This window comes from Molossus molossus, unplaced genomic scaffold (assembly GCF_014108415.1).
Source record: "Molossus molossus isolate mMolMol1 unplaced genomic scaffold, mMolMol1.p scaffold_m16_p_10, whole genome shotgun sequence".
Classification (NCBI taxonomy): Eukaryota; Metazoa; Chordata; class Mammalia; order Chiroptera; family Molossidae; genus Molossus; species Molossus molossus.
Window position 1 is genome coordinate 74,317,293 of NW_023425345.1, and position 18,751 is coordinate 74,336,043.

Sequence of the window (18,751 nt, forward strand, 5' to 3'; positions counted from 1 at the left end):
TCCCCCCACAGAGGGGGAGTCTCCATCAACTTGGCTCACACTGTTCCCCCTGCCCTGGTGATTCCATAATGCTCCACCCCACCCAACTTTCAGGCCCACCCAAGCTGTTTCCAGTGGCTTTTCCATCAGGGTATGGCCTGTCTTGAATCCTGCTTCAGATTTTCCTTAAATCTCTCAAACCAGCAGCATCTGGCTTCGTACCTCTCACTACGTGGCCTTAGGCCCGGCACTAGCAGCAGCTGGTCTCGGTTCACAGATTGGCCTCTCCTGGGCACCTCCAAGCCCAGCACAAGTAGCAGTCATCTGTAGGTTGCTTTGTAGCTTATGCTGGGTGGCCCAGGGCAGAACACAGGTGGTGACTGACCTTGGCCTGCACTTCTTGGGAGGCCCCAGAGCCAGTGCACCCAGTGGACAGCTTCAGACCACAGTGAAGCACCATCACCCAACCACCTCCACAAGAAACACATCCAAGGAGGCTACTCTCAGTGGATACCAGAGCCCTGCTGAAGTAAGTCCTGCTCTGTGTGGTGGGCCCCTGCACAGCTGATCCTCCATGATGGTCAGTGGTCACAGCCAGTCCTTGCAGCTGATCACCTGGGGGCAAATCCCTTCCATTGATGTCCCAACAGCAATCAAGGCTCAACTATAAGAGGAGGGTGTACACAGCTCACATGGAGGGGGGTGGTTCATCTTGAGTGCCCATCTTGGGTGATCAGAGAGGCTGTGCCACTGGACCCTACAGAACACCTACTACTCTACCAAGCCCATGAGACGCAACAGCTCTACCTAATACATAGAAACAAACACAGGGAGGCAGCCAAAATGAGGAGACAAAGAAACATGTCCCAAATGAAAGAACAGAACAAAACTCCAGAAAAAGAACTGAACAAAATAAAGACAAGCAATCTACTAAATGCAGAGTTCAAAACACTGGTTACAAGGATGCTCAATGAACTTAGATGAACTTAGTGAGAACTTTAACAAAGAGGAAACATAAAAGCAGAACTAGAAAACATAAAAAGGAACCAGTCAAAAATGAAGAATATATTAACTAAAATGAAGAATACATTACAGGGAGCCTGGCCGGTGTAGCTCAGTGGTTGAGCGTTGACCCATGCACCAAGAGGTTGCCAGTTCGATTCTTGGTCAGGGCACATGCCCAGGTAGTGGGCCAGATCCCCAGTGGGGGGCATGCAAGACATGGCCAGTCGATGTCTCTCATTGATGTTTTTATCTCTCTCCCTTGCCCTTCTTCCCTCTCTAAAATCAATAAAAACATTTAAATAAAAAGATTTTTTTTAAAAAGAATACATTACAGTGAATCAACAGTGGACAAGATGAAGCAGAGTATCAAATCAGAGATTGGGAACCTAAGAACATAGAAAATACCCAATTAGCAGGAGGAGCAGGATGGTGAAGCTGATGGTGGAGCTGACCAAGCAGGTGGTGCAGTATACCAACACCATGTGGAACCACAAGCTAGACCTCCAGGAATATAAAATTCCTGTAATTGAAAATCTGGGTGTAACCTTAAACCAGTTTGATGCTATTGATTTTTCTGACAATGAAATCAGGAAACTGGATGATTTTCCTTTGTTGAGAAGACTGAAAACATCATTGGTGAACAACAATAGAATATGTCGTATCACCAATAACACTCTGTGGAACTGGGTGATCTGGACCCTTTGGTATCTCTCAAATCACTGACTTAGCTAAGTATTCTAAGAAATCCTGTAACAAATTCCTGTCAAGATGGCGGCGTAGGTAAACGTGGTATCGCGTCCTCCCACAACCACATCAAAGCTACAACTACACTACAGAAAATCATCATTCAAAACCACCTGAAATCAAGCTGAATGAAAGTCCTACAACTACGGAATTAAAGAAGCAGCCACCTCGAGACTAGTAGGAGGGGGGGAGGCAGACGGGCTGGTCCCACACCCACGTGTGTTGGATAAAAATCAGGAGGACACCTCGGCTGGAAAGGTCCTTCCTGGGGACTGAGGGGTCCCCGCCCCACACCAGGCGCCCCTCTCAGGGTTCCAGTGCCAGGAAGAGAAGTCCCCATAACTTCTGGCTGGGAAAACCAGCAGGAACTGAGGCTCAGGGAAGCTGAGGCGGCTGGAGCCCCAGGCAGCTCCTCTTAAAGGGCCCGCGCACAGCAAACGGACTTATCAGACTCACTCCCTCTAAGCTTGGAGGGGAGGCAGCTCCAGGGTCACCAGAGACACACAGGGAAGAACTGAGTTGTTTGGCATTGGAGCGAGGGCTGGAGAGGGGGCTTTCTCTGGGATAAACGTGCTGTCAGAGGCCTTTGTTCCTTTGGTGAGCCCTTCCCCGGGCAGCAGACAGTCGCCATATCTGGGACTCCAGCAACCTGGTTCACACTGGTAGCCCCGCCCTGCTGACTCCCTGAGGCCCCGCCCCACCCAACTTTCAGGCCCACCCAAGCTGTTGCCAGTTGCTTCACCATAGGATTGGCCTGTCTTGGATCCTGCTTCAGATTTTCCTAAGTTCTTTCAAACAAGCAGCATCTGGTCTCAGCTAGTCCCATACCTCTTGTCAAATAATACATAGAAACAAACACAGGGAGGCAGCCAAAATGAGAAGACAAAGAAACAGGTCCCAAATGAAAGAACAGAACAAAACCCCAAGAAAAGAACTAAGCGAAATGGAGATAAGCAACCTAACAGATGCTGAGTTCAAAATACTGCTTATAAGGATGCTCAATTAACTTAGTGAGGGCCTCAAGAGCATGAAAAAAGGACCAGTCAGAAATGAAGGATGCACAGTCAAAAATAAGGAGGTACTAACTGAAATAAAGAATAATTTACACAGATTCAATATGCAACCATCAATTTGGAATATAAGGAAGCAAACCATCAATTTGGAATATAAGGAAGCAAAAAACACCCAATCAGAACAGCAAAAAGAAAAAAGAATCCAAAAAATGAAGATAGTGTAAGAAGCCTCTGGGACAACTTCAAGCGTGCCAACATTTGCATCTTGGGGGTGCCAGAAGGAGAAGAGAGAGAACAAGAAATCGAAAACCTATTTGAAACAATAATGGCACAAAACTTCCCTAACTTGGTGAAGGAAACAGACATCCAAGTCCAGGAAGCACAGACAGTCCCAAACAAGATAAACCCCAAGAGGCCCACACCAAGACACATCATCATCAAAATGCAAAAGGTTCAAGACAAAGAGAGAATCTTAAAAACAGCAAGAGAAAAGCAGTTTGTTACCTACAAGGGAGTTCCCATAAGGTTGTCAGCTGATTTCTCTAAAGAAACTTCTCAGGCTAGAAGGGAGTGGCAAGAAATATTCAGAGTGATGAAAAGCAAGAAACTACAACCAAGATTACTCTATCTTGCAAAGCTGTCATTTAGAATCGATGGCCATATAAAGACTTTCCCAGACAAGAAAAAGTTAAAGGAGTTCATCACCACCAAACTTATTATATGAAATGTTGGAGGGTCTTTTTGAGGAAAAAAATAAAATATATGAACAAACAAAATGGCAATGAATACATATCTATTGACAATTGAATCTACAAACAAAATGAACAGGCAGAACAGAAGCATTCTCATAGATACAGAGAACATTTTGTTGGTTGCCAGATGGGAGGGGGTTGGGGGAATGGGTGAAAAAGGTGAAGGGATTAAGAAGTACAAATTGGTTGCTAGACTGACAAACCTCAAAGGGAAGGGGGTTCGGGGGTGGGAAGAAATAAACTAAAGAACTTATATGCATAACCGATGGACACAGACAACAGTGTGGGAAAAGGAGGGAGTGGGGCGGGAGTGGGGTGGAGGGGGTCAATGGGGGAAAAATGAGGAACATTTGTAATACATTCAACAATAATGACTAAAAAAATAAAAAATAGCCCTGGCCAGTTTGGCTCAGCGGTTAGAGCGTCCGCCTGCGGTCCAGAGAGACCCGGGTTCGGTTCCCGCTAAGAGCACGTACTTTGGTTGCAGTTTGTCCCCGGCCCTGGTTGGTCGTGCGGGTGGCAGCCACTCGATGTGTCCCTTTCACGTCGATGTTTCTCTCTCTCTCTCTTCCTCTCTCTCCCTCCCACTCTATCTGTACAAAAAAAGATGGAAAAATGTCCTCGGGTGAGGATTAAATAAATAAATAAATAAATAAATAAATAAATAAATAAAATAAAAAATAAATTAAAATAAAATCCTGTAACAAATAAGAAACATTACAGACTGTATGTAATTTATAAAGTTTCAAAAGTCAGAGTACTGGATTTCTAGAAGGTGAAACTAAAAAAGCATCTGGGCCCTGGCCGGTTTGGCTCAGCATTTAGAGCATTGGCCTGCAGTCTGGAAAGACCCCGGTTCAGTTCCTGCTAAGGGCATGTACCTCGGTTGCAGTTTGTTCCCGGCCCTGGTTGGGTTGTGTGGATGGCAACCACTCGATGTGTCCCTTTCACATCGATGTTTCTCTCTCTCTCTCTGTCTCTTTCTCTCCCCCCCCCCCCCCGACTCTATCTGAACTATAACCTCGGGTGAGGATAAAAAATAAATAAATAAGCATCTGGAAGCAGAGAAAATGTTCAAGGGCAAACAGTGGGCACAACTTGCAAAGGGTATTGCCAGGAGAAGCAAAACTTTCAATCCAGGTGCTCATTTGACAAACTGACAAAAATAAAGGTGGCCCATCTCCAGGGGATGTAGAAGTGATCAAGAACGCTATAGCAGCTCTGGCCAGTTTGGATCAACGGTAGAGTGTCAGCCCGTGGAACAAAGAGCCACAGGTTCAATTCGGGTCAAGGGCACGTACCTCATTTGTGATTCGGTCCCAAGCCCTGGTCGGGCTCGTGCGGGAGGCAACCAATTGATGTGTTTCTCTGATGTCAATGTTTCTCTCTCTCTCTCTCTCCCACTCTATCTGAAGATAAAAAAGTATCCTCAGGTGAGGATAAAAATAAAAGAGAATGCCATAGCAAATGCATCAACTCTGGCTGAAGAGCGGCTGAAAGGCTTGAGGCAGTCGGGTCAGATACTTGGCAGAGAATGCAAAGCAGTCCCCACCAACGATGGTGAAGAGGAAATGAAAGAAGACACAGTCACAAATGAGTCCTAGGCAGTGTGGCCTGAGTATCCATAGGATGTACAGCATGTCCACTTGGGACAAATCTTGTTTTTTGAACATGGAATAATAGCCTTGTTTGTGTCAGCAAGGAGGAGTTCATAATCATTGTTGAAATGCTCCAAACTGCTGCTGGTCATTTTTTTTTTGTATATGCCCCTAATGGGAACTGAACCCGGGACTCTCTGGTCCGCAGGCCGACACTCCAACCGCTGAGCCAAATCAGCCAGGGCATGCTGGTCATTTTTTAATATAAACTTTGAACTCTAAATACCTGTTTTCTATAAGTAGTAAAAATAAAGGACACTCACTGTGAAGAAAAAGAAAGAAAGAAAGAAAGAAAGAAAGAAAGAAAGAAAGAAAGAAAGAAAGAAAGAAAGAAAGAACCACCCAATCAGAACAGCAAAAAGAAAAGTCTTACATATATTTAAATGACATGTTTAATGTTTCTTTCATCAGATTGATACAAGACAAGCAAGACAAGTTATGGCTTTCCTGACCCAATTGGTTTAAAGCGTGAAGAATCTTTCAAATCTATGTCTGTCTGATTCCAGGGTCGCAGTTCTAAAGTCATTATTATGACAACAGATTACACTTTCTTTTTCTTTCCAAAGTAAATAAAACAAGATAATGACAAAGTTTTAAAGTTACTTGAATAAATAATCACTGCCAATTAACCAGGTTTAATTCAACCATAGAGTCTTCCTGTCCTTTTTTCACTTCTTTGGCAGATCAACACAATCACATGTTATTACTTCACTCATAAATGTCGAATCCCTAGTTGATGCATAAGGCAGCTATCAGCTCAAAGTGAGGAGATAATCTCAAAATTTGAGAATAAAGTTAGAAATCATATCACTCTTTGAATGTGAGGTGAATCATCTTAGAAATAACTCTACCCAAGAGATGGTTTGCTAGTGTCATGCTGAAGTGTCTTGAGAAATTCCTGAGTTTCATTGGGGCAAGAAAACAGGCCTGGAATGTGTCGTGTTTACATTACTTGCATGTTCTTGACACACTGCAACAAGTGTGAGTATGGTAGGGTTCTGACATAGGGGTAATGAGTTACATTGAGCTTAAGAAAAGATAGCCAAAGAGGAGGTAGCCTGGAGCCAGCCTGTCCAGGATTGGATCCTGGCTCTACCACTTACCAACTATGTAACCTTGAAAAAGTTCCTTAGCTTCTCTGTACCTAGGTTTCCTTAACTATAAAATAAGTTATTGTGAAGTTTAAATGAGATGATGTTCACAAAATGATTAAAACTATGTCTGACATATAAGATATATTATCATCTAATAATAATTGTAAAATATCTTACTTCTCATGAATTAGATAGGCAAGAAAACCAATCAGAAGCTTGTTAAGAAGATAGCATAGCCCTGGCTGGTTTGGCTCAGTGGTTAAAGCATCAGCCACAGACTGAAGAGTATTGGGTTTGATTTCCTGTCAAGGGCACGTACCTGGATTGCAGGTTCGATCCCTGCTCTGGTCAGGGTGTGAGAGGCAACCAATTGATGTCTCTCTCTCACATGTCTGGTGCAAAACATTTTCTTACCTGTTTCCTTGTTTAATTTTTTGTTTCTTTTTTTTTCTTTGTTGTTGTTGTTCAGATAGAGTGGGAGGGAGAGAGAGAGAGAAACATCAACGTGAAAGGGACACATCGAGTGGCTGTCACCCGCACGACCCAACCAGGGCCGGGGACAAACTGCAACCGAAGTACATGCCCTTAGTGGGAACCAAACCCGGGTCTCTCTGGACTGCAGGCTGATGCTCTAACCGCTGAGCCAAACCGGCCAGGGCTCCTTGTTTAATTTTTTCCTTCATCTGATTGATAGAAGAGAAGAAGTTATGGCTTTCCTGACCCAATTGGTTTAAAGCGTGCAGAATTTAATTAAAAAAAAATTTTTTTTTTTTTACTGATGCTAGAGAGAGAGAGGGAGAGAGAGACAGAACATCAGTGAGAGAGAACATCCACTGGCCGCCTCCTGCATGCCCCCCACTGGGGATTAGGCCCACAACCTGGGCATGTGCCCTGATAGGGAATCCAACTGGTGACCTCTTGGTGCATGGGTCGACACTTAACCACTGAGCCACAATGACTGAGCAGAATTTTATTTTCTTATTAGGATTATAAAACAGGGAAATAAAGCATCTGGAGTCACCAGGACACTGCACTTCCCCAGCTTTATACTGAAGTCATAACAAGGATGACTAAGTCACTCTTCATTATGTCAGCCAAAGGTCTGGAAGCACTTACTATACTTGACCTTTTTTGTCGGTAGCAAGTATATAATAAGAATTAAATTTGGTAAATTCCTGATTTGCCTGTAGTGTGTTTCATTTCATTTTATTTTTTTATAAGACTTTTTTTTCCTTTTAATTGATTTTTAGATAGAGAGGAAAGGAGAAGGAAAGAGAGACAGAAACATCAATGAGAGAGAATATCAATTGGCTGCCTCCTGCATGCCCCACACTGGGAATCAGGCCCACAACCTGGGCATGTGCCCTGACCAGGAATCAAACTGGCGACCTCTTGATACATGGGTTGACGCTCAACCACTGAGCCATGCCAGCTGGGCAGTGTGTTTCATTTCATTTAATTTATTTATTTTTAACTCACCTTTATTGTTGAACGTATTACAGATGTCCATCTTTTTTTCCCCATTGACCCCCCTCTTCCCCAATCCTGCCCCCCTCCAGCCTTCCCCACACTATTGTCAGTGTCCATTGGTTATGCATATATGCATAGAAATTCTTTGGTTTATCTCATTCCACCCGCCCTCCCTCCTTTCCTTTGAGGTTCATCAGTCTAACAGTCAATTTGTACTTCTTAATTCCTTCATCTTTTTCACCCATACCTCCAGCCCACCCATCTGGCAAGCAACAAAAAGTTCTCTGTATCTATGAGTCTGTTTCTGGTCTGCTTGCTCATTTTAAATGTATATTACTGGCCTTGGCAAAAGTTTTTCTCTTTCTAGAACTTATGGAGCCACAAAGATTAAGCTTTATAACCTCAGTGTTGGTTTGTTAATAAGAAATGAAGAAGGGGCCCTGGCCAGTTGCTCAGTGGTTAGAGCGTTGGCTGGCGGACCAGAGAGTCCCAGGTTCCGATCCCACTAGGGGCACGTACTTTGGTTGCAGTTTGTCCCCGGCCCCGATTGGGGTCGTGTGGGTGGCAGCCACTTGATGTGTCTCTCTCACGTCGATGTTTCTCTCTCTCCCTCCCTCTCACCCTCCTGCTCTATCTGTAATAAATGCAAAAATGTCCTCGGGTGAGGATAAGGAAAAAAAAAAAAAGAAATGAAGAAAGGGGATTGCTCCAGGAATTAAAACTCCGTGTTGCTTTTACCTCTATTAGAGTAAGTCTAACCCAAAACAGAATTAGAGGACAGAAACCGTGTCTTTACCTCAATGTTCTTAGCACTAATGCAATGCCTGGCACATGGAAGGTGTAAGCTCATGTTTGTTCCATTTAATTGAATCCTGGAGTGCAACAGAACTGTGCTAGGTTAAATGCTCAGCTGGGAGGAAATACTGAATCTTAGCAGCTGAAATCTTAATAGCAATTATATCTGGCCTATTATTTTCTTTTGCTTTTTATTTTCTTCTTTATACTTTGAAATGTCCCCCAAACCACAGCTTTAGTCTTTGCGACAGATGACTGCTTATAAAAATAAGAGAGCCCTTCTCTCTCACTCCCTTTTAAATTGTGTTTTTTAGTTTTACAAAATTGACATTAAAAAAAAAGTATATGGGCACACTGACAATACTTTCATGTTGCTATGAAAACCAACAGAAACTCCTTCCCCCTCTCTCCCTCCATTTCCCAATCCACTGAGGACAACACTTTGGATTCATTTAGTGATTATTTTAGTATTTACCGCCATAAGTATAAATAACACACTTTTGTTTGATTTTGATTTGGGTATTTTCTATTTATTCTCACTGTGGGAGGTGAGATTTTAACCTGTTTTGCCACCACTCTCACTCCACCCCCAAGTATATTCCAATTGCCAACCCCCTTCCAGCTTAGTTTTGCAGAAATGTAGCCTGACTGGTACTCAGTGTTTACATAATACTATGCAAATAATTACATTTGATTCCCTGAAGAACATGTTATTTTCTCTAGAGTTAATTATTGTTTTTAAAATTTGCTCAGTTGTTCTTTCCTTTTTTTTTTTTTTTTTTTGCTGCATTTCACTTCATTTTGCACATAATGAAAACAACCAATTGACTAAGCAGTTCCAGAACTGTTAGTGTTCATTAATCAAGAAGTAAATGAAGTCAGAAGGCAAACTTTTCAATTTCTCCCAAACATATATTGCAAGTACAACAGAAACTCCTAACACATGTGACATTGGCTGGTTTTGACACATAGCCTACGCAAGAAGGGTGAGTACTGAATATCCACATGGGTTAGAACAGGAGCCATGCTCCAGGAAACCAGACTATACCTAGCCAGTCATTCATGCTGCCCCCATACACATCTGCCCTGTGAAGTTCACTGTCTCTTGTCCGATTGAAATCCAAGCAGCTCTTCCCTCCATTTCCAGGCTCATCACTTCCTCTTATTCCAAGGTGGATAATCCATACACAGAAATCCAGGCAGCTCACATAACTTGACTTGCCCAGCTGTTTCATGTGACATTTCCACAAGCCAGGTTCCAGTTCAAATTCTGTACAGGACGTTCCGTTCCCATTGTCATCAAAGAACTCACGCCCCCTCTGCACTACTTTGCTGCTGAAGTTCTGGTCACCCAGTTCTGCCTTCTCTCTCAGCTTCTTTGCACTTGGCAGTCCTTCACTGTTGGTTCTTCTGGTGCCCTCAGAGTCACTGGTGGAGTACTTCTGCAGCTCTCTCTGATGACTTCCAGCTGCAGCGACAGGCCCAACGCTCTCCTTCTCCAGGCTCTGGATTCCTTTATTTCTTCCTTTCTGTCTCCCCAGTGTGTATGTACTGTGAGTATTCGGTTCTATCACTTTCAAAGCCGTGCTGTGACCCTGGCCTTGGGGTGAGGCTTCACCTCCTGACACAGCGTGGCCTGCAGAGAGCAGCCTACAGGTATCCCCAGAGCCTGGAAGCTGGCGGAGCGAGTAGGCAAGCCCAGCTTTCTTAAGGACTTTTTGATCCTGCTTCAGTTTCTGCTCCAATGTGGGTACCAACTTGCTTTTTAAAACCCTTCTGATCACATCAGTGCTAACATCAAAGCCTTCAGCCAATCTGGGAACTGACCAGGACTCTAAAAATTCTTTATGTAAATACCAGAACTGCTCCATGGCTTCCCCCGTCAGAGTCCTGGATGGGGCACCTGGCGGCTCCATTTGCCTCCGAATTTTCTGGAAACGAATAGCTTTTTTCTGTCGTTTCAGGGCGCTGGGGGAGAGAACCCAATGGCAGAAGGCGTGCGTGGAAGCAGGATGGGTGGTCGAAGAGTCTTGGGCTAAAGCATGGAGCGCCCAGCCCTCTTCTCTTTGTACACCGCCCCTGAAACCTAACCCCAGAACAACAGCCCCTAAGCAAGCTGCTCTCTCTAAATGGGTGATGGAATACGTCACTGATGAAGGGACCCGTGGTCCCAAAAGAGCTGAACACCTGCCCCCGGCCTGTGAAAAGGGTAACAGGGGCCGCCGAATGCGGGGCAGGACGCCCGGCGCCCAGGGAGCGCGGCCTGGACACCGGGCGTGAGGCCCTGCTTGGGGCTGAGGGCCGGGAAGGAGCTGGTATCTCTCCACCTCCTGCAGCTCCCGCTCCACCGGTACCCAGTCAGAAACAGGGTCCAGCTCCGCCGGTGGATCCTGGGCCTGCCACCCCGTGGGTGGCGAACCCACAGCGAGCCACGGCAGCAGACAGGTGCGCCGAGCAAGAGCCTCAGAGTACCCGCCATGTTGACAGAACTACCTTCAGTCCGTTTTGGTTTTTGTTTTTTTAATCCTCACCTGAGGACATTTTTCCATTTTTTGTTCAGATAGAGTGTGTGTGTGTGTGGGGGGGGCATCAATGTGAGAGAGACACATCAATTGGTTGCCTCCTGCATGACCTCAACAGGGGCCAGGGATTGAACCTGCAACCTAGGTACATGCCCTTCACTGGGAATCAAACCTGTAACCCTTCGGTTTGTGGGCTGACGCTCTAACCATTGAGAAAACTGGCCAGGGCTGAATGTTTCTTTTTCTTTCTTTTTGTTTAATTTTTTTATCCTCACTTGAGGACATTTTTGCATTTATCTTTAGATACAGGGGGAGGGAGAGAGAGAGAGAGAAACATCGATGGGAGAGAGACACATCAACTAGCTGCTACCCGCACAACCCCAACTGGGGGCCGGGGACAAACCGCAACCGAGGCGCGTGCCCTTAGCAGGAACCAAACCCAGGACTCTCCGGTCCGTGAGCCAATGCTCTAACCGTTGAGCCAAACTGGCCAGGGCTGAATGTTCCTTTTTTTAATATCGTCCTCTTCTTGTTTCATGTGTGCAATATTTTCTGTTATTTCTCAGAAGATATTGAGAGTATTTGTTTATGTTCTCTGCCCCCCCACCCCCTTGTATTTTCTGTGTCCTACAGGTGGCTTTATTCTGTCAGCTCATTTTGGTCTCTGAATTTCATGCTTCAAATTTTCTTCTAACGTCTGTTGATCCTTAACTATTTGCTCACACTTAACAGGGAGGAACTAAAGAACTACAAATTGCTGGTGCTCATCAATTATGATCTTCACTGTTTGGCTCTGACTGGACTGTTTCAGTTGATCCCTGATATCAATCAGTGTCCTAGACCTATTTTATTTCTCTTGGATTTGTCAGCTTCCCCAGAGCAGCTTTCCAGTCTCCCACCTGGAGGGTGCCTGGCTGCCACCATCCTGGTTGCCAAATATAGTAAAAAAGGTGGGGTCCAGGGTTTTAGCACTCATTATGTACATTTTCATTCCATTCCATTTTCAGTACAATATCCATGCCCTCCATCCTGCCAAATGCACCCCTCCTCATCTAGATACTCACTGTTTTATTCCCTCTTGTTAGGTGTGAGGGACAGTTGCTGTATATATTTTGGAGGGGGTGGAGTCTGTAGATCTGTTTCTTTTTTTTATTTTTTATCCTCACCCAAGGATATTTTCCCATTTATCTTCAGATAGAGTGGGAAGGAGGGAAGAAGAGACAGAGAGAAATGTCAATATGAGAGAAACACATCGATTGGTTACCTCCCACACAACTTCAACTGGGGCTGAGGACCAAATTACAACCGAGGTATGTGCCCTTAACCAGAATCGAACTCGTGATGCATTGGTCCTCAGGCCGATGCCCTAACCTCTGAGCCAAACCGACCAGGACTGATGATCTGTTTCTTTTCTTTTTTCTTTTTTTTTTAGATTTTTTTTCTTTATTGATTTTAGAGAGAGAGGAAGGGAGAGGGAGAGAGAGAGATAGAAACATTGATGAGAGAGAACATCGATTGGCTGCCTCCTGCATGCCCCTCACTGGGGATTTGGCCCACAACCTGGTCATGCACCATGACCGGGAATCGAACCAGTGACATCTTGGTGCATGGGTCAGTGCTCAACCACTGAGCCACACTAGCTGGGCCATGATCTGTTTCTTAAGAGGCTTTCAAACAATTCTCTTCTCAGTCCCTCCTTTACCCCCATTTCCAGAAATATCTAGTACCCCAATTCTTGAGCCTTTTGGGGATTCTTCAACTAAACTGAGTTGTTCCTTAGTTTCCCATTGCTGGCTTGTTATTCAATATTTTCAGTTCTGCTAAATCATTTACCACTTGTCTATTTGTTTTCTGGCTTGTAAAATTTCATTGCTATGAGTCTTCTCTTTTTTCTTGAGGTTTATTGTCTTATTTTTTAAAAGTATTTACTATCACTAGTGGATTTTCAGTAGAGAGCAGACAAATTATGTACTAAAGCTGTCATTATTTATTACTTTTCTTACTAGCTGATCTCAAAAGTCACAGTGTGTGCACAATCAAGTTTTGGAAATCTGCCTTTAAAGGTATTCATGACACCTACCCTGAGATGCTGAAAAACATGGAGATGCTATTTATACAATCTAGAACCTTGCTATTCAAAATATGTTTCCCTCTTCTCAAAAGTGACTAGAGGTGACCTCTGAAAATGGTTTGCTATTCACTTGACCCAGAAAACCCCACAAAATCATGCAAATCAAGAGGTTCAAATCTTCGTGTTCACTTTAAGAACATTCAGGAAACTGCCCAGGCCATCAAAGGTATGCATATTCAAAAAAGTCACCAAGTATCTGAAGGATGTCACTTTGTGTACCTTTCCCTCATTACAATGGTGGAGTTGGTAGGTGTGCCCAGGTGAAACAATGGGGCTGGATACAGGGTCAATGGCCCAAAAAGAGTGCTGAGTTATTTTTGCACATGCTTAAAAATGCAGAGAACAATGCTGAATTTAAGGGTTTAGATGTAGATTCTCTGGTCATTGAACCCATCCAGGTGAACAAAGCTCCCAAGATGCGGCATAGGACTTACAGAACTCCTGGGCGGATTCACCCATACATGAGCTCTCCCTCCCACATTGAGATGATCCTCACTAAGAAAGAGCAGACTGTTCCTAAACCAGAAGAGGAGGTTGCACAGAAGAAAAAGATATCCCAGAAGAAACTGAAGAAACAAAAACTTATGGCCCAGGAGTAAAGTCAGCATAAAATAAAGACTAATAAAAGTAAAACAACAACAACAAAAAAATGTTCAATAAACTAGTGTCATTGGCATTACCTTCACATACCTGGGAACTTATTTATTTATTTAAAAAAATTTTCTTATTGATGTTAGAGAGGAAGGGAGAGGGAGAGATAGAAACATCGATGAGAGAGAACATCAACCTCTTGATGCATGGGTTAACGCTCAACCACTGAGGCACACCAGTTAGGCACCTGGGAATTTATTTTAAAATGCAGAATCTCAGGCTCTACTCCAGACTTACTGAATCAGAATCCACATTTTAAAATAATGTTTTTATTGATTTTTTTTTTTTAGAGAGAGAGAGAGAATAAAACTCAATGTGAGAAAGAAACATTGATCACCTGCCTCCTGCAAGCCCCTCACTGGGGATTGAGCCCACAACCCAGGCATGTGCCCTGATGGGGAATCGAACTGGTACCTCTCAGTCCATGGGACAAAACTCAATTCACTGAGCCACACCAGCCAGGCCAGAATCTACATTTTAACAAGATCCCCAGCTAATTTATAGCTAAATGCAATGTTGAGAAGCACTGGTTTATAACAATAACCTTAACAGCCTACTTATTCAACAGTATCAAATTATGTTTGTAAATCAATTGGTCAAGGTCTTTCATCTTAAATTTATGCCAACTGTCCACAGGGATATGACCTAAGGGAAATAATGGTTAGTCACACAAGTTGAGTGATGATCCAGAATAGGTCCTGGGACTTTGAGCTCTGTACATAATTATGCCAATTATCAGGGTAAAGACTAAGTGATTCAGTAGAATGGCAGATACAGACACAGTTTATTTTAGTGGAAAGAGTGTAAGGGATGTATGTCTTACCTATCTTATTGGCAACCAAATTTTAAAAAGCAAAAATTGGTTCTTATATAAGAGCCTAGTAAATAAGATTGACAAAGATTAGAATAGTCCATTTGCCTTTGTCAAAACGTTGACTTCAAAAAATTAGAAAGAAGTTTCTACTGCCTTGAAAATAAGGTAATCTAATCTTTCAAATTCAGGTTCCTTCTAGATTCAAGATATTAAACCTCAGAAGAAAAGCTCACAGATTGAAACTTGGTCATTCGGTAGTAGGGAGTATGCTCTGGGAAATCTAGATCTGGAAGGAAGCAGCTATCAGCTTTATGCCATTTAGGATTAAGGGATTATAGCTACTTATTTAGTGAATTGACCTTAAATGAACAAGCCTGGCACGAGTAGACCAAACAAAGGTTTGGGATAAAAGAGTTTTGCCAGGTTTGCAAAACAAGTGAATGCCACGGGCAGAATTCATAAAAGAGTCAACAAGCTCAGGTGAATAACTGCAATTCATGGCTGCAATAGAGAGCAGAGTTATGCATTTGTGTAGAGTCAGCCTGGAAAATACAAGCAGCAAGAGTGTGTGAGCAGAAGGGTCATTATACAACTACACAGGGACATTGTCAGTGCCCAATCTGCTGGATCAGCTGACGAGTCCTGGGCTGAGCTCAGCAAGAGGAGCTTTTACTTGAGAGGGTAGAGTTTGCACAAACAGAAAGAGAAACATGTCATTTGTAGACGAGTTCTAAGGTTGGTGCTAGTGCCAAGTGTTTAGTCAAAAAAGTGATACAAGGGTGCAACTGAGTAGATGAGGCTAAGATGAACAGAAAAAGGCAGTACTCAAGGAATATCAGAAAGTGTGTTGGATCAGGTGTAACAAGCAGATTGAGGAGAGATGTACAAAACAAAGACCAGGAATAATTTCATTTGATTCCTGTATACCATGCAATATCTCTTCAATTAGTTACATGGGACCAGATAGTTAGCTGATGGGGATTTCAACCAGACAAGTTCCAGAGAAGAGGGGAATGCTTTCTTAGAAAGGGTCTCCAACTGAAATAAACAGAAGTCTGGTAAACATAGTGTAACTGGCTGTAGAGCTTTATACTGCTATAGTAATCAGTAATACTAACCCAGAGAGCAGAAGAGATTGGCAGCCCTGTTATTATAGAAATAATAATGAGAACTAACAATTGCTAAGAGCATGTATTCAAAATGTTATAGGAAACTAGTAGTTTTCAGTTCCTATTGCAGCTAACAACAGACTAACCACAAGAAGTCAGCTGACACAGACTGACCTCGACTTGCTGACCCTAACTAATATGTAACATAGGTAAAAGGCATATTTGTATAAGAATTCTAGGAACCAATGTCAAAGGAAGCTGACTCCAACCTTCAGACATTTCAGCTTCAGGAGATTTGTTAACCTTCAACCATAAAACCAGGATCACATGAAATTATGATGACATAAAACCAGGATGACGTATACCAAACCATCCCTTGGCCAGTTTCAAGGTCCTTATCAGAATGGACTGTGCTGGTCTGCACATAGAGAAGTTTTCAATCCTCTCCCCTTGATCTCTTTGTTCTGTTTTCCCTCTTCCTTCTTATAAAAACCTCTGCCTTGCCCTGGCCAGTTTGGCTCAGCAGTTAGAGCATTGCCCTCAGACTAATCAGTCACAGGTTCGATTTTGGTTAAGGGCATGTACATTGTGGTTCGACCCCAGCCCAGGTTAGGGTTATGTGGGAGGCAACCAGTTAATGTATCCATCTTATGTCAATGTTTCTTTCTCTCCTTCTCTCCCACTCTATCTGAAGATAATAGAAAAATATCCTCCAGTGAGGATTTAAAACGAACAAACAAACAAAACACCTCTTCCATGCCCTGGCTGGTTTGGCTCAGCGGTTAGAGCATCAGCCTGCGGTCCAGAGAGACCCGGGTTTGGTTCCCGCTAAGGGCACGTACCTCAGTTGCAGTTTGTCCCCGGCCCTAGATGGGCAACCACTCGATGTGTCCCTTTCACGTCGATGTTTCTCTCTCTCCCTCCCTCTCTCTCCCTCCCACTCTATCTGAACAACAACAACAACAACAACAAAAACACCTCTTCCTGCACTGAGATGTTAAGATGGTCTTTGGAACAACAGTTTCCCATCTTCTCAGGCTGCAGACTCTGGAATAAACCATTTTTCTTACATCAGCATTTGTCTCTCAAAAGCATTGGTTTTCAAAGCAGCAGGCGGCCAAACCTGGGTTTGGTATCAATAGCATTATAGGTGGAATAACATTTTGAGGTAGTGTAACTGAAACACAGGTTTGGCTGCCTCCTGCAACAAAAGCTAAACTTGTGAGACAGGTGCTGGTGTTAAAGAAGAGAGGTTTATTCAGGTGCTACAACCTAGGAGAATGGTGGACTTCTGTCTCAAAGAACATCCTCTTCCTGCTCAAGTGTGTGGTTCTATAGGGGTAAGGAGGGGAGGACTTTTTTTCTATCCAATTATCTTGCTAGCTTTTGGTGGGTTTTATCCCTGTCCATTCATCTTTCTAGCTTTTGGCATGCTCAGTGTAGAACCTCCCCCCATGCCATCTTGGCCAATGGAAGAGGCTCCCTGGTGGCACTCCCTGACTGTCTATAGTAATAGTAGCGCCTGAAGCTTAATGAAGCAATTTTTCAGAGATACAAACCTGTTCAAATGGAATATTTTTCTCTCTTGAAAAATGAAAAATGCATTGAGTCCTCACTCTAATGAGACAGGATAGGGTGAAAGGATGCTTATTTTTTTAAAAACCAGCCATACACATATCTTTCAGAGAAGGATATGGTGCTTATTATCCATGGGTGGATACAATGAGTGTTAGGACTTTGTGTCTTCTCATTATGGGGAGAGAAAGAAAATGTCTTTATTTGTACAATGAAAAGCATCTTGTCATCAAAGGCATAATGTTGTTTTGTTTTGTTTTTACAGAAGTTCAATATATGTGAAAGAATTGAATGGATGCTGAGTGGCCAAATGGATGAAGTATGTTGGTTATGAAGCTATTTTCTCTAAGTTTCTACATTTCTTTGCTCTCTTTTATGCTGCTGTGCCTGGGACTCTGAAAATCATACTTCTCTTCTGCCAGCTCTTCCCATTATGATCTTTTAACAGAGACTCTACAGGGAGACTAGGAGGGTGGAAGGGTGAGGGATTCACTCCTTCCTGTTTGCTCACTGTTCCTGTCAGTGTCCCTATAGCAATTGTTCTCCATTCTCTCATCAACACTTGGCTTCAGTAGCAACACTTGACTATAGGTTGCAGTTCATTTCTACACTCTCCAAAACAGCCTCATTATACTCCTTCAGAGATACCACCACCAGCCATCTGGCACCTCACACATCTGACTCCCAGCTCTGTAGAAACTTCCTCTGAGCTCCTATGGCACTTCCAGCACCTTGAAGAAGGTGTCTTTCCTTAGAGCACCATGATTTAAATAATCCCAACATCTTTTCTTTCCCAGCGTTACCAGTGGTAGTTGCTTCTTGAAGTCCTACCTCTACAAAATTTCAGTGTTCCCTTCTTGTCTTTCAGTTCTTTCAATCACTGGTTCACAATTATTTTTGTGAAATTCTCTCTTAAAATAACTGTTGTGGTTTCTCTTTTTCTACTTAGGCCTTAACTGATACTTATACCTCTGGCTATTCTGACACACACAGGGAAATTTGGCAGGCTCCAAAGCCCACTGAGATAGCCAAAATGGTGAAACAAAGAAACAAATGCCAAATGAAAGAACAAGAGAACTCTACTAAAGATGAGATAAATGAGGTGCAGTTAAGCAAGTTAACAGAGCTAGAACTCAGAGCCATAATCTTAAGGAAGCTCAACAGCATGAGTAAGGACATCAACACCATGAGTAAAAACACAGAAATGTTAAAATCAACCAATTGGAAATTAAAAACCATCGAGAAGAAATGAAGAGTGACATAACAGAAATAAAGAACACATTGGAAGGTCTAAACAGCAGAGTAGAGGAAGCTGAGGACCAGATCAGTGAATTAGAAGACAGGGTAGAAAACAAATCAACCAATCAGAAAACCAAAAGGAAAAAAAACAATTAAAAAACAAGGAGACAGCTTAAAAGAACTGTGGGACAACTGGAAAC

The 18,751-nt window shown here is 43.2% G+C and overlaps 1 protein-coding gene and 1 pseudogene across 1 annotated transcript; one reads left to right on the forward strand and one right to left on the reverse strand.

Annotated features, from left to right (window-relative positions):
* The first annotated feature begins 1,410 nt into the window (after positions 1 to 1,410).
* On the forward strand, positions 1,411 to 5,097 carry LOC118624643 (annotated as a pseudogene).
* A 4,423-nt stretch (positions 5,098 to 9,520) lies between these two features.
* LOC118623752 (neugrin-like) lies at positions 9,521 to 10,989 on the reverse strand. Its single transcript, XM_036251536.1, is given in 4 exon segments — positions 9,521 to 10,480; positions 10,832 to 10,889; positions 10,891 to 10,959; positions 10,961 to 10,989. Coding segments are annotated over 4 exon segments (1,116 nt in total).
* Positions 10,990 to 18,751: the final 7,762 nt, after the last annotated feature.